Source organism: Fulmarus glacialis, unplaced genomic scaffold, assembly GCF_000690835.1.
Source record: "Fulmarus glacialis isolate BGI_N327 unplaced genomic scaffold, ASM69083v1 scaffold6559, whole genome shotgun sequence".
Taxonomy (NCBI): Eukaryota; Metazoa; Chordata; class Aves; order Procellariiformes; family Procellariidae; genus Fulmarus; species Fulmarus glacialis.
In genome coordinates this window covers 296794-308667 of record NW_009231350.1, presented here as the reverse complement: position 1 = coordinate 308667, position 11874 = coordinate 296794, and the positions used below count along the sequence as shown (strand labels likewise).

The 11874-nt window shown below is 47.3% G+C and overlaps 1 protein-coding gene across 1 annotated transcript in view; it reads right to left on the bottom strand.

Annotated features, from left to right (window-relative positions):
- Nucleotides 1-361: 361 nt before the first annotated feature.
- LOC104081695 (CUB and sushi domain-containing protein 2-like) overlaps nucleotides 362-11874 on the bottom strand; it is a 306834-nt gene continuing 295321 nt past the window's right edge. The window contains 10 exon segments of the mRNA XM_009584534.1: nucleotides 362-521; nucleotides 1092-1230; nucleotides 2398-2485; nucleotides 3240-3352; nucleotides 3943-4104; nucleotides 4691-4756; nucleotides 5350-5529; nucleotides 7444-7555; nucleotides 8992-9065; nucleotides 11802-11873. Coding sequence (XP_009582829.1) covers nucleotides 362-521; nucleotides 1092-1230; nucleotides 2398-2485; nucleotides 3240-3352; nucleotides 3943-4104; nucleotides 4691-4756; nucleotides 5350-5529; nucleotides 7444-7555; nucleotides 8992-9065; nucleotides 11802-11873 — 1166 coding nt within the window.

Here is an 11874-nt window from a genome sequence, read left to right as displayed (position 1 = left end):
CTGATCACTGTGCAAAGCACCCTGTCTGGAGTCACACAGTGAATGATCTCTCCTAGAGACTCATTTTTTCCTTCACCTGATGACTGTTCTCACCACAGGGCTATTTGGATTTGCTTTGCCACTGGTCCCCAAGAGGTCCTGCCCCAACTGGCAGTGAGCACCTGACACCCAGAGATGAGGATGCTGGTTTAGGTCTTGCCTGGGGCAGAGATGATCTCCTGGGCAATCTGAATCACTCTGGGTGCTCCTTTGAACCACTGCTTTGACCCAGCATTTTACAAGTGACAAACACGAGGACAGCGGTGGCACTGTCCCACTCCTGTGCTCCCTTTCTGCCCACTCACCGCAGAGGGGACGGGTGCTATACAGCTGTGCACACAGTGCTGACTGTGAACTCCGTCTCGTTGGCCATGATGTCTGTGGGCTGCAGGTTTCGGTCATACATAGGATTTTCAAATGTTGCTCGGACATTGGTGTTTTCATGGCCTGCGTAGCCATTGAATGGGACTTTTGGTCTTCTCCTGCAGGATGTCAGAGAGAAAATCCAGAGAGGTCACGGCTACTCCTGCTGTAGCCAGCTGTATAGCCCTGACAAGAAGTCAGTGGAAAGGAAAAAGCTGCTTTTGAAGAGGGTAGACACCTGGGGATAAGGCAGAAGGGATCTAGAGAAAAATCTTACTATAGATTTGTAGCACAGGCAGCTCCCTGGGCTTTGCTACAGCCCTAAGCATGCTCCCTCTGCAGAACAGCCAGTCTGCACCATGTTTGCAGTGCAGCAACATTTCCACAGCAATGCATTGATCAGGAGAAATAACTAATTTACAACATATGCAAAGCCAGCTTGAACGCTGAAGTCTGAAATTTACTTTGCCTTATCCTATTTAATGTTGCCACAAATCTTATTAATGGTCATAAAAGCTCTCTCTTCTAACACCCTTGGCCCCTCCACACATGCTTTCTCCATTATTTTTTCACCTTCCGAATTAAATGAGAAACCAGGACTAGGGGGAGTGCTTTTAAGTCAAGCTCACAAATATTTCTGTCAGCCCCCTGATTTTGTTTCACCTACTGGCATCACTCCCGAAACCCACCTGTGTTTGTAGAGATAAAGCACAAACCCTGCAATAATCAGGGCTATGAAAGGCACAAGAATGGCAGCTGCCACAGAACTGCTGTTTGATGCAAAATGGTGTCCTATTGATTCTGGATCATTTTCCATCATGCTGATGTCTGAAACACAGCAGAAGTAAACACATTTCAAAACACCGCTGTGGGAAATGGGGTTTGCTTGAGCTACAGGTTACATCTTCAACAATAGAACAAGATGGTTACAGGTGTTGCTGTAAAAGGTAATCAAAACTTTCTGAGCTGCATGAAGAATGGTTTGGAGATCTAGCCTAGCTTAGACATCATCATTTATTTAGAAGTGCAATTAAAGAGAGATGTAAATAGGTTTATCTTACCAAAATACTCAAACTTGGACGCTTACAGTTAGGCTTTAGGGGAGACTTTCAAAGGCTGCAATAATGAGCATCTTATTCTCCATAAAGGTGACAAGACTCCAGGGTCAGATTCCAAAAATCCTAAAAGATTGAAGAGCTCAAGCCACATTTTAAGAGATATTTAGGAGCTTGGTCGTCTAAGCTCTCAAGTGCCTCTGTGATTTCTGAAAGTGAGATGAAGACACTTTTTGTGGTAGCAATGGGACTTGGGCTTTTAGGTCAGACATCTGGCAACATGGAGAAAAGAAGTGTCCAGGTGCTATTTGTGGCTCCAAACTCTTTCTGTCTTTGAACGGAAACCTGTTTATTTAAATGCCTCAATTTGTTCCCTAATTAAAAATTTTGTTCTGGTGTTGTTCATCTCCCACAAATCTTACGTTGAGGATGGGTTTAGCCCCCCTTGCCAGAATATCCAGTGTTCAATGTATTTAGTGTTTAAACACAAGCCAGGACAGAGCAGCGGCATCCATCATACAGGGAGGAACTGGAGATGAGAAAGGAGCAACGTGCAGGGTGGAAGCGCTGCCAGGCAATGGGGACCCCTCCTCCTCGTGCAGCGTGGCACCGCTCTGCCTCAAATGTGAAGGAACAGAAGCTGTTTCAGATGCCACCATCTCCCACCCCCCTGGGGTACAGCGATTTGAGGGTACCCGACTTCTGTACCCCAGCGGCTAGTTTGGGTTTTGTGAGCTCTCTTATAAATGATGTGTGGAGAGGAGCTGGAAAAGGTAACATTAAACCTGATGGTTCAAAAACATCTATAAAGATCTGGTCCGGCAGGGTTGAAAATTAAAGACAGGGACAGGAGAAATGTTTCCTGTTTGAAAACTTCCACTACCACCAAAATCTAGTTTTTAGCAATCAGGGGAAAAAGAAGTAATCAGAGGAACTTTACCAAGTCTCTGAAGGCCAAACTGCCCGAAGCCTTTGCCACGCACAAAGCCCTGGTACACAAACGTGCCACTTGACAACTCTGATGAGACCTGCAATGACAGGAGAGCAGAGATAACAGATTTGTTCAACACTTCCCTGGGATTTTAGCACCCATCTTGTCACAGCCTCTTTCAAGTTCACGCATAGCATTAATTTGACTCAATTCCCCAGAAAATCGTGGCATTTTTTAAGAAGTCTGACTGCCCAACAACTTGTTAAGACTCTCACATCTCAAAGGAAGGGGGGGGCGGGGGGGAATCTTGTTTGCGATAAACTACAGAACCCGTGGCTGATTGAACAGGGGTAGCGAAGGCTCTGGGCTACAACTGGCCATGGGTCAATCAGACACATTTTTCTTCTAAGCTCCAATGGATCTTGTAAGGGCATGGGAAGTTACCAGACACAGAAATTGGTGTGAGAAGTTGACTCCATAGGGGAGGATTAGCTTTTCTAGCTTGATGTTTAACAGATATAAAAAATACTACAAAAAGATATTAATCATGTTGGTTTCTCCTTTAGTGTTATCTGGAAGACTTACAGATTTAAAACCATAGGGCAATAAAAAACCCCATACAGCTGCAAGGGAGCATGGAAGAGCCGACTGTCATGTAACGTTATCTCGCGTGCTGGAAGAATGCCCTATATCCCCTTCAAGCAAGCAGGTGACTGGAGGATAGCTGCCTCATCTTGCCACCAGCTAAGGGAGTTATTCCCTCAGCTTCAGCGAGAAAAAAGCTGGAGTTGTGATAGCAACGGGAGGAGCTGTGTGGATGGACTTTGTGTATGAGGTGCCCGTGCACTTACATGTCCATCTAGAGCCCATTTATCATTTTTAAACTTGTTGACAAAGATCTCCACTGGCCCTGTTATCTGGTAAACCTGGAGAAGCAGGTGCACATCTTCTTTCTTGTAAACACCTGAAAAATAAGTGACTTTTCATCATTAGATCACAATGACTCTCTGAGTTTGAAGAAAGTAACTTTCTACCTGAGAGTAAAGAAAACACCTCATCATCTTAGAGGGGACAACAACTCCTATCAACCCGGACAGTGGGATGCACCAGGAAACACACCACAAACACACAATCCCACATCCACCCCCCAGGATATTAAGGACATTTTGGACATGGGAAGAGACTCAAGTTGTTAATGTTTAGGTTATATTGCTGGATCAGTAACAACCTGGTGCTCCACAGAGGGCAGGGACAAGGAGCACTCACAACTTTTAATCTTGTTTGTCTTAGACTACAAGTCCACCACTCCAGCACACAGGGAATGGACGATGGACTGGGTTCAGCTGCCTTTCAGGTAGAGTCAAAGCAAACTCAGGCACATGATTTTGTTTGTCTTGGTCCAGTCAGAGATTGGAGACTTCAAACCTGGATGGTTCTGTAAAGCTCTATCAGAACGTCATCATCATTGATACAGCAGAACATGCTGCCCCTCGCTCTGTGAGACCACTTATGACAAGTGTAAATCTCTACAAACGGCCACGTCAGCTCCCTTACCAGACACCTGGAGCTCCACGCCGCTGTGGTCTATCAGAGTGGCATTGACTTTACTGGTGGCAGGGTCAAAGCTAGTGACAGACAGCATCGCAGGCTGCTTTTTCCCCATGTATTCATAGGAGCCTTTCCAAAGGGAATTTCTTGCAAAGACATCAGCAGGCACTAGAAACCACAGCAATTGGGGTTGCAGAAAAACAAGAGCATTGGCATTTATTTCCATTTTTCAGAAATCAAAATAGAGCAAATTTCTTTCTTTTTTGAATTCACAAATACATATTTAAATATCTCAAATCCCACCCACTCTGTGTTATCATCACTCAGTACAAAGCCAAAGAGAGGAGAACAAACAAGCTGATGACTTTAATTTTGTTGTTTTGACAAAAAACGCCTCTAAAGTTTTAAAAACAAACCAACCCCCAAAATAATTTCTTAGGAAAAGCTAACAAAACTCATTTTTTAAACAAAAAGGTCTAATGTCAGACATCCCAGAGGGCTCCAGTCTCCAGAGTGCCCTGGGGAGGGCAGTGGATGTTGGTGCCCGACTCCCTTAAGGCTCCTGTCCATTCTCCAGTGAAGCATGAACAGGATGGGGCACGCGGGCTCCTTCCACCAGCCCAGCACTTTCAAGACCTGCAAGGAACAGCCGGGTTTCTGGCTGTCCTGGGGAAGGGACAGGAGGGGTTGGACCTGGTAAGGTCCAGGTCTAGCACTAATGTGTCCCATGGAAGAGCGAGCCCCGCTACGGTACCTGACACCTTGGCGAGCGGTGGGTCCCGTGCTGTGCCCACCGGCCTTCCGCTGGGGCGGACATCAGCTGAAAGAGAGGGCAAACCACCGCCGGTGAATACTGCGGCCCCCGACGCTGTTGAGACACTTCTACTGTGCTGGTGCTAATAGCGGACAGCCTTCGGCTGGCATTGCTCACACACACGGAACGTGGCTGCACGTCCCTGCCTACAAGGGCTTTGGACGGGTTCCTGCCCAGCCCATTGAAACAGCACAAAGCTTTCATTTAGTGTCCTCCCCCGCCACCTCCTCCGAACCAAAGTGTCCAGAGAGAGCTACCATGCTGCACGAGAGCCACACAGCTCTATTTCAAGAACAGACCACTGTGCTTTCCTGATCTAAGACTCTGAGGTAGGTAAAAGGTGTGTGAGGAAAAGAACAATCTTTGTCTTGTGCAGATGCTTCTAGCTCCAAACCATCAGGCAGCAAATCCCCTAGCTGCCTCTCCCCTGGGAGCTGCACAGGACCCGGTGAGAGCTGTGGTCTCTACAGCCAGCCCAGCCATGCAAACACACTCGTGTAGGTCGAGAAGAATAGCTGCTTTCTCTTGGGCTGCAATGCTCCCCTCTGCAGAGGCGCAGGCAAACGTGAAACCAGGGTCATGCTGCTCAGAGCTTTTACCGAGGCAAATAGGCGGTTTTCCTGTCCAGCTGCCATCTGCTTTGCAGGTTCGATGCTCAGATCCTCCGGTGAGATAGTACCCGCTCTGACAGGAATAGATCAAGGTGTAGCCCAGGGATGGCAAATCCAGAGCACCGACGTTGGCGTGGGAGGGGGTCTCCGGCTGCTTACAGTGGTGAGCTGAAAAGCACAAGGAAAACAGGGATGAAAGACACCATCCAGTCATACACAGAAAGGCAGAAGAGTGACACCGTGACGTCAGCAAGGACAGAAATCTCTTAGAAGAGCTTTTTTCAGCAAAAGCTTTCTCTGCTCACTGAGGGAGACAATGCCATGCCTGGATTTCTCCCAGCCAGATGAATTAATGAGACCGCTTCCCGTGCTTTGCTGGCTAGATTGCTCTTTCTGGCTAAAGCTCTCAGGGGATCCTTCACTTGGTTCCAGCCTCCATGAACTGAAAATCAGGCTCTGCCATTCCCCACTTTTTAAGGGAAAAAAGTCAAAACCAAACGATGCTAAGGACACCTTCCTCCCTCCTTTGAACTCTTACCCCAGAACCATGTCCCAGGTATATCTGCAGACTGAAAACTGCCTTTACAGGACATCAAGACCGGGTAAGTTAAGCCAGTGATTCCAATGAGTGCATTACAGATTGTTTTTGTATAATCTCTCTTCATAGGACCACTGTCCTACTAATAATTTGCACCTACCTGTCCATAGGATCACACAGTAAGTCCTCAGAAGTGTGCAATAGTCATAAACTCCTATAACTGCTTAACAACTCTCAGGATTTGGCCACAGAATTCAAAGCTGAGCTTGTCCAGCTCCCTGCCACCAGACCGAGTGTGTGCCCGCACGGCTCTATCAGGTCCTGTTGTAAATGTGTCGCCCCTTTCCTTGAGAAGTTACAACACAAAACGAATAAATCACAGAGCTAGGAAGCTCCCTCTCACCCACACTGTAAATTTGCCCTTTCTGTAACTCTCAAACTGCTCATGAATGAAACCAAATCCTCGGCAGCCTTGACGAGGTATTATCTTCATCCTTGTTTTACAGAAGATGAAATATAAACCCCAGAAAGCTGAAAGACTAACCTAAACTCGCATGGTCTGGGAGCCCCACTGCGAGCCCGCAGCCCAGCTGAGAGGCAGCACTTCAGCACTCATTAGCAGTAACTGCATCCAACTCCACGCTGCGGATGGAGAAGGCTTTACACAAAATCTGAAGGCAACAACTCAGTAGTCCTTGCTGGCACGGGTAAGCCAAAACCATCTTCTATTTCAATGCACCTAGCACCAGGAGCAAAATCCCACGTACAGCCAGAGCTGCTGCTGCATCCCTGCAGACTTCCAATTCAGCAGAGAGAAGCCTGTGAATGTGGGAACGCGCTCCCACCACCCAGGCGAGCGGCGGGGAAGGACAGCTCCTTCCAGAGCAACCGCCCCCCCTTCCCCTGATGCTACATGTAAGAGTTTTTAAAGGCAGGTGCCCCGCTTGGGCTGCTTGCAGAACGAGCACCTACAGGGCTTGTTAGAAGAAAAATATCTCACCAATAAACCACCTCTCACAAGGGAGAGGAAAAAGCTTTTTAATACTTATGATACAGAGGCCATGATGGATATTACCACTTAAATACACTAAATTAAACTCCTTCTGGTGTAGCAGGGAAAAGATGATGGACAGCTTAAAAGAAAGAGCAACACGTTATTAAAGATGAGGAGAAACACTGCTCTGCCGGTGAGCCCTTCTGGCTAAATGTTAACCTTGGTCCCTGGAGTGCGAGCTCACATCTCAGCCATCAAATGCTGTTTCAGAAGCACAAAACAAAGTCTCACCTGAAACTATGTTTCCGAGGAAGGAACAAGTTAAAAATCTCATCTGAAACCAGAAGTGGCTGCTGGTGTAGTCATGTCAGGAGAGAAGCGATTGTGTGATCTCCCTTTTCTTCAAGAATATATTTTTTCCCAGAGCTCCTCCCCAAATTACCAGCTCTTCAGAGCCAGCAATTTGCATGGTGAAGCACAGCAACAAAACAAGGCAAGAGCATGGTTAAAGGCACCGGCTTCCTTTGACAAAACCTCTGCTAAGACTTACGGACGCAGTCTGGCTGCATGCCGCTCCACGTCAGGTTGGGGAGGCAGGTCCTCGTGGTGGAGCCCTGCAGCAGGTATCCCTTCTGGCATTTGAAAAAGATGATGCTTCCCACCTGTTACAATAGGAGATAAACCACTGAACTTTCCAGTGCAACGCGATTCACCCATGCTTATAATACGGAAGCACTTCTATAATTTTCCATCTTCTATATGCTGGAGAGGGCAGTCACCTGCTTTCTGCCCTCACCGCCCTGCCAGAGTCTGGTGTCATGAAAGCTCTCAGAGCCCCTGGAAAGCTGTGGCCTTTAACTGTGCAGGGAGTTGCTTCTTTTAGTGATAGAGGCAAAGCTGCTTTGTCTTTTAAATATACCCAAAGCCAGCATCAAACATAGGTACTATTAGAATGGGCTGAAATTTTTGCCAAAAGGGATATTCAATATAACTGGTATCAACAAACATCCTGTAGCTATATTACAAATGCCAGTTTGGATCGTGAATAGCAGAAAGGATCACAAAAACTGAAAACTTTTCAACATTTTTGAGGTATGCTTACTTTTTGCAAACTATCCACTTCTTTGCTTTTTGGTTTCAACCAAATTATTATTATTTCAACCAAACCATTATCGTATAACGGAGCTCACTCCCTGCTTCAGAAAGGTTGGCAGTATAATGCTGTTCGGCTGCAAGCCCCGTTATTGCAACTGGATTTGCTTTAAAACCAGAATACACTGGAATAAAATTGCCAAGAAGGGCTTTTGAGTACCTTTCCCATCCTCCCTAGCAAGGCCGTACCATGCAGGCCACCTCCTCGCTGACCCTGCAGCCGGGTTTTATCACACAGCCGCTCCTGGACTCTCGGTGCTGCGGTCCCCTGGGTACCACATCCAAAGGCACCATCTCCCCAAAACACCCTCTGCTCCAGCCACATCCCTGCGTGAGCACCCGAGGGGGCTCTGCTACGGTGTGCAGCTCTCAGACTGGCAACTCTTACAGAAGTCAGACTTATAGTGTCTCAGTATTAAATAAAAACTTGAATTAATTCATTAAGACCCAGAATTAAGATAACTAATTAGCAGCAAAACTGAAAGATCCACTCTGGCAGGAGTAGCCGCAAGGAATCAGCTATGCTGGCCCCATGCCCGGCTCCGTCACAGCAGGGAACGGGCACCCGCAGGGACAGCAGCAGAGGCTGAAGATGCAGCACCCCAGGGAATCGCTTTAGTTTTTTCTCTCCCTTCCACTGATTTCATACTGTATGGGAGCTGAGATTAAGAAAACCACCTACAGAATTTAATCTGAAAATGAATGGAAGTTATGTCTCCAATGTGAATACTAATTACACTAATAACTATTAATTGGCACTGTAATTAATATCATAAATAATGCATTGTTAGTTAATTCCATACAAATGCATTCCGAGGTCTAATGGAGCACGCCGGGATGTCCTGCTCACGGGAAGACACGTTCACCCATGTAAGGACTCAGACATGGACTAACTACAGCCAGTATCAGGGGTGCAGCTGATGGGACCCCGCTGCCGTGACAGTACCTGGTAGCCCTGGGAGTTATTCTGCATCCCAAAGAGAGGCACGCCGGGGTCTGCGCACGTCGTGAGGCTGGGGTCTTAAAAGAAAAGAACAGAGGCGGTGTTTTAAAGCAGTTGTGAAAGCCACGTCAGAGCTCTGCCTTCCCCTGCTCTCCACACAGAAAGACTGTGCGGCGCCTTTGCAACAAGACAGAAATATTCTGCTACAGAAGGAATACATAGCAACAAGGAAAAATACATGGATCTTTTTGTTTCTTAAATCCCTGACTGCTGCAACGCAAAATAACCAGAGGCACTATCACCCAGGAGAAAAAGCAAGAACATAAATCTTGCGTCAGAGACAAGTCTCTTCCCTTCCCCTGTTCCACACACGATGAGCAAAGCAGCTGGCTCACCAGCGCTGTGCCCTCCGCTCCCACCGGCCACCCCCTGCACGAGGGCTGCGGTGACCCTGTCCTCTCCTGCGCCCTGGGTCAGCACCTTCGTCCTTCCGGGCTCAGCTCGACCGTCGCTCGCACCTCGCTATTTCGTAGTGATAGATGGGGGCTGGAAATTTTAATGCATCTCAGATACATAATCTCTCTTTACGCCTCATTTAGTCTCAATCTATCAGAAGATGAATACACACAATTCAATAGGAATACCTGCTGCTGCTCTTCTAGCATCTATCACTTTCTTTTTTTTCCCCAGCATGTCAACAGTAGCAGGGCATCAATGGAATTATGGCAGAGATACACATTAATATCAGCATCCCAAACTGAGCAAAAGAAACTGAAGCTTCTGTCCAAAAGGCAGTTCAGCAGCAGCAGGTTCCCTGCTCCTTGGGATCACAGGATTGAGCTAAGCTGCAGTGCTGGCCACAGGGATGCTCCGGTACCTGCCCAGGGGTAGCTACGTTAGCAGGGAGCTGGAGCATCGCAGGATCTCAGTGCAATCGGGTGAGTCTGCTCTGGATTCCCAGCCTTCTTTCTTCAGCATGCTCAACACTGCTACGAGAAGGACCGTAAGCCCCACAGCAAATCCCCCTCTCCACTTACTCAATACTCCAGTTAACAGGATTGTGCAAGATAAGAAATAAACTAAGAAAAGTCTCCACAATCCAACGCGGTGGGACAGAAGTGGCCTGTCACTACAGCCTGCAGCTATAGGACAGTAGAGCACAACTTCTGTACCTAACAGCACGGTTATTTTTCTGCCTTTATTCCTTACGATCTGACTAATCGGCCTCTTCACACTGAAACATTATGCACTTCTTGGTGTCATCCCCAGGTCCTTGGAGCTGCGGTGAGTAACTAAACAAGGGACACAAAACGTGGCTGATTTGGGGCTGCGGCACACAAGCCAATTCATTTTCCGTCATTCGGCTCTGCTGAGCTTTTGTCATTTATCACTGATGCAGTTTCCGTGGAAGCCCCCAGATAAATCACAGTGTCTAAAATAAATAAATAAAGAGCCCCACTGCTGGATGAGGTAGCAGGTGATGGATGGCAGAGGGCAGAGCCTCGGTCTCCTGGCTGCATCTGGGGGTCTGTGGTGCTGGCAATCTAACATGTCTCAAAAATGGGTGAGATCTCAATAAATACAACTCTTTGGGTTCAGCTGCCTGTGTCACAAACTGATGTTTCGGGTCAGGGTTTTGTAGACACACAAGTCTTCTCCCTTCCCGTCGTTTGTTTTGGGGAGACAAATCCTAAGTAGGTTTCAGCAGCAGCATGAACAGCTGTATTTGCTGGGTTCAATCATAGATGGCTCTGGAGGGCTGGGTGCCGTGTACGTACAATAGGATCCCAGACAAGGACTTGCAAGAAAGCGATGAAGCATTTAAAGCCAATATTTACAACAGTAGGCAGGTGCTCCCAACTCTTTGTACGTGAGAAAGCTCCTGGTGAAATCAATAGGAAACCTGGAGGTTCACGCCATGAGTATTTTTACATTACTTTTACATGTAATTGGTGATGCATTTAAGATGTATATACGACTGAAAACTGTGGAGAACAGTCTGAGATCTGTTGCTGCCCCAGATGCCCACATAAGGTGATGATGGTGGTGTTCAGGCAGACAGTTAAGGTAACAGCACACAGCCCGTGCAGTTTATCACCACAGGAGCCCTACAGTTCAAGAATGTAGCCAGAGTTTTAGATAGGCAAAGAATGCTGTGACTGATTATGATTATACACTTCCCAGAGGTTTCAAAGGATTCTGGGAGCCCCAGAAAACGGGCACCTGAAGAACGTGTGGAAATTTCAGCCTGAATCCCAATACTGCAGCTAGGCAAAGCAATTTGTAGGATTTTGACCTCTGTATACAGCACTTTCATACTTCTAGAAGTTGCTATTCTGCCGTTCTGGATATAATTCAAAGGCAGCAGAGAACCTAAGAGCTCTCACGTACACCCTTTAGGCAGAACTCAGTTTTGCTCAGTTTCTGTGAGCAGAAGAGCTCCCCCTCCACAGCAGCCCATGGCTCCTCTTTACAGTCAAACTGCATTTTCAATCCCATCACCGATAATGATACCGTGCAACTCCACAGAGCAGCGTGCTCGGTTGGAGGTCCCTAAGTACTGACCACCATCAGGGGCAGGAATGATGGGGACAGGCGCTGAATCCAAGCAGCAAGCCCAAGAGAAGGAGATGGGTTGTTTATCACCAGCTAGTACGCACAAACCAAAAGCATCATCCCTATACATTCTGATTTTCAGGGAAACAAATTTCTGCAAACCCAAAAAGAAAACCAGCTTTGCCACAAAGGGAAAAGCAAAGTGACAACTCAAAGCTCTTTGCTTGTAGATGCAAGACAGAGGAGTCTCCCCTTACCTATGCAGCTGGGCTGGGTCCCGCTCCACGTCCCGTCGGACTGGCAGAACCTCCGGGCTGATCCCACTAGCAC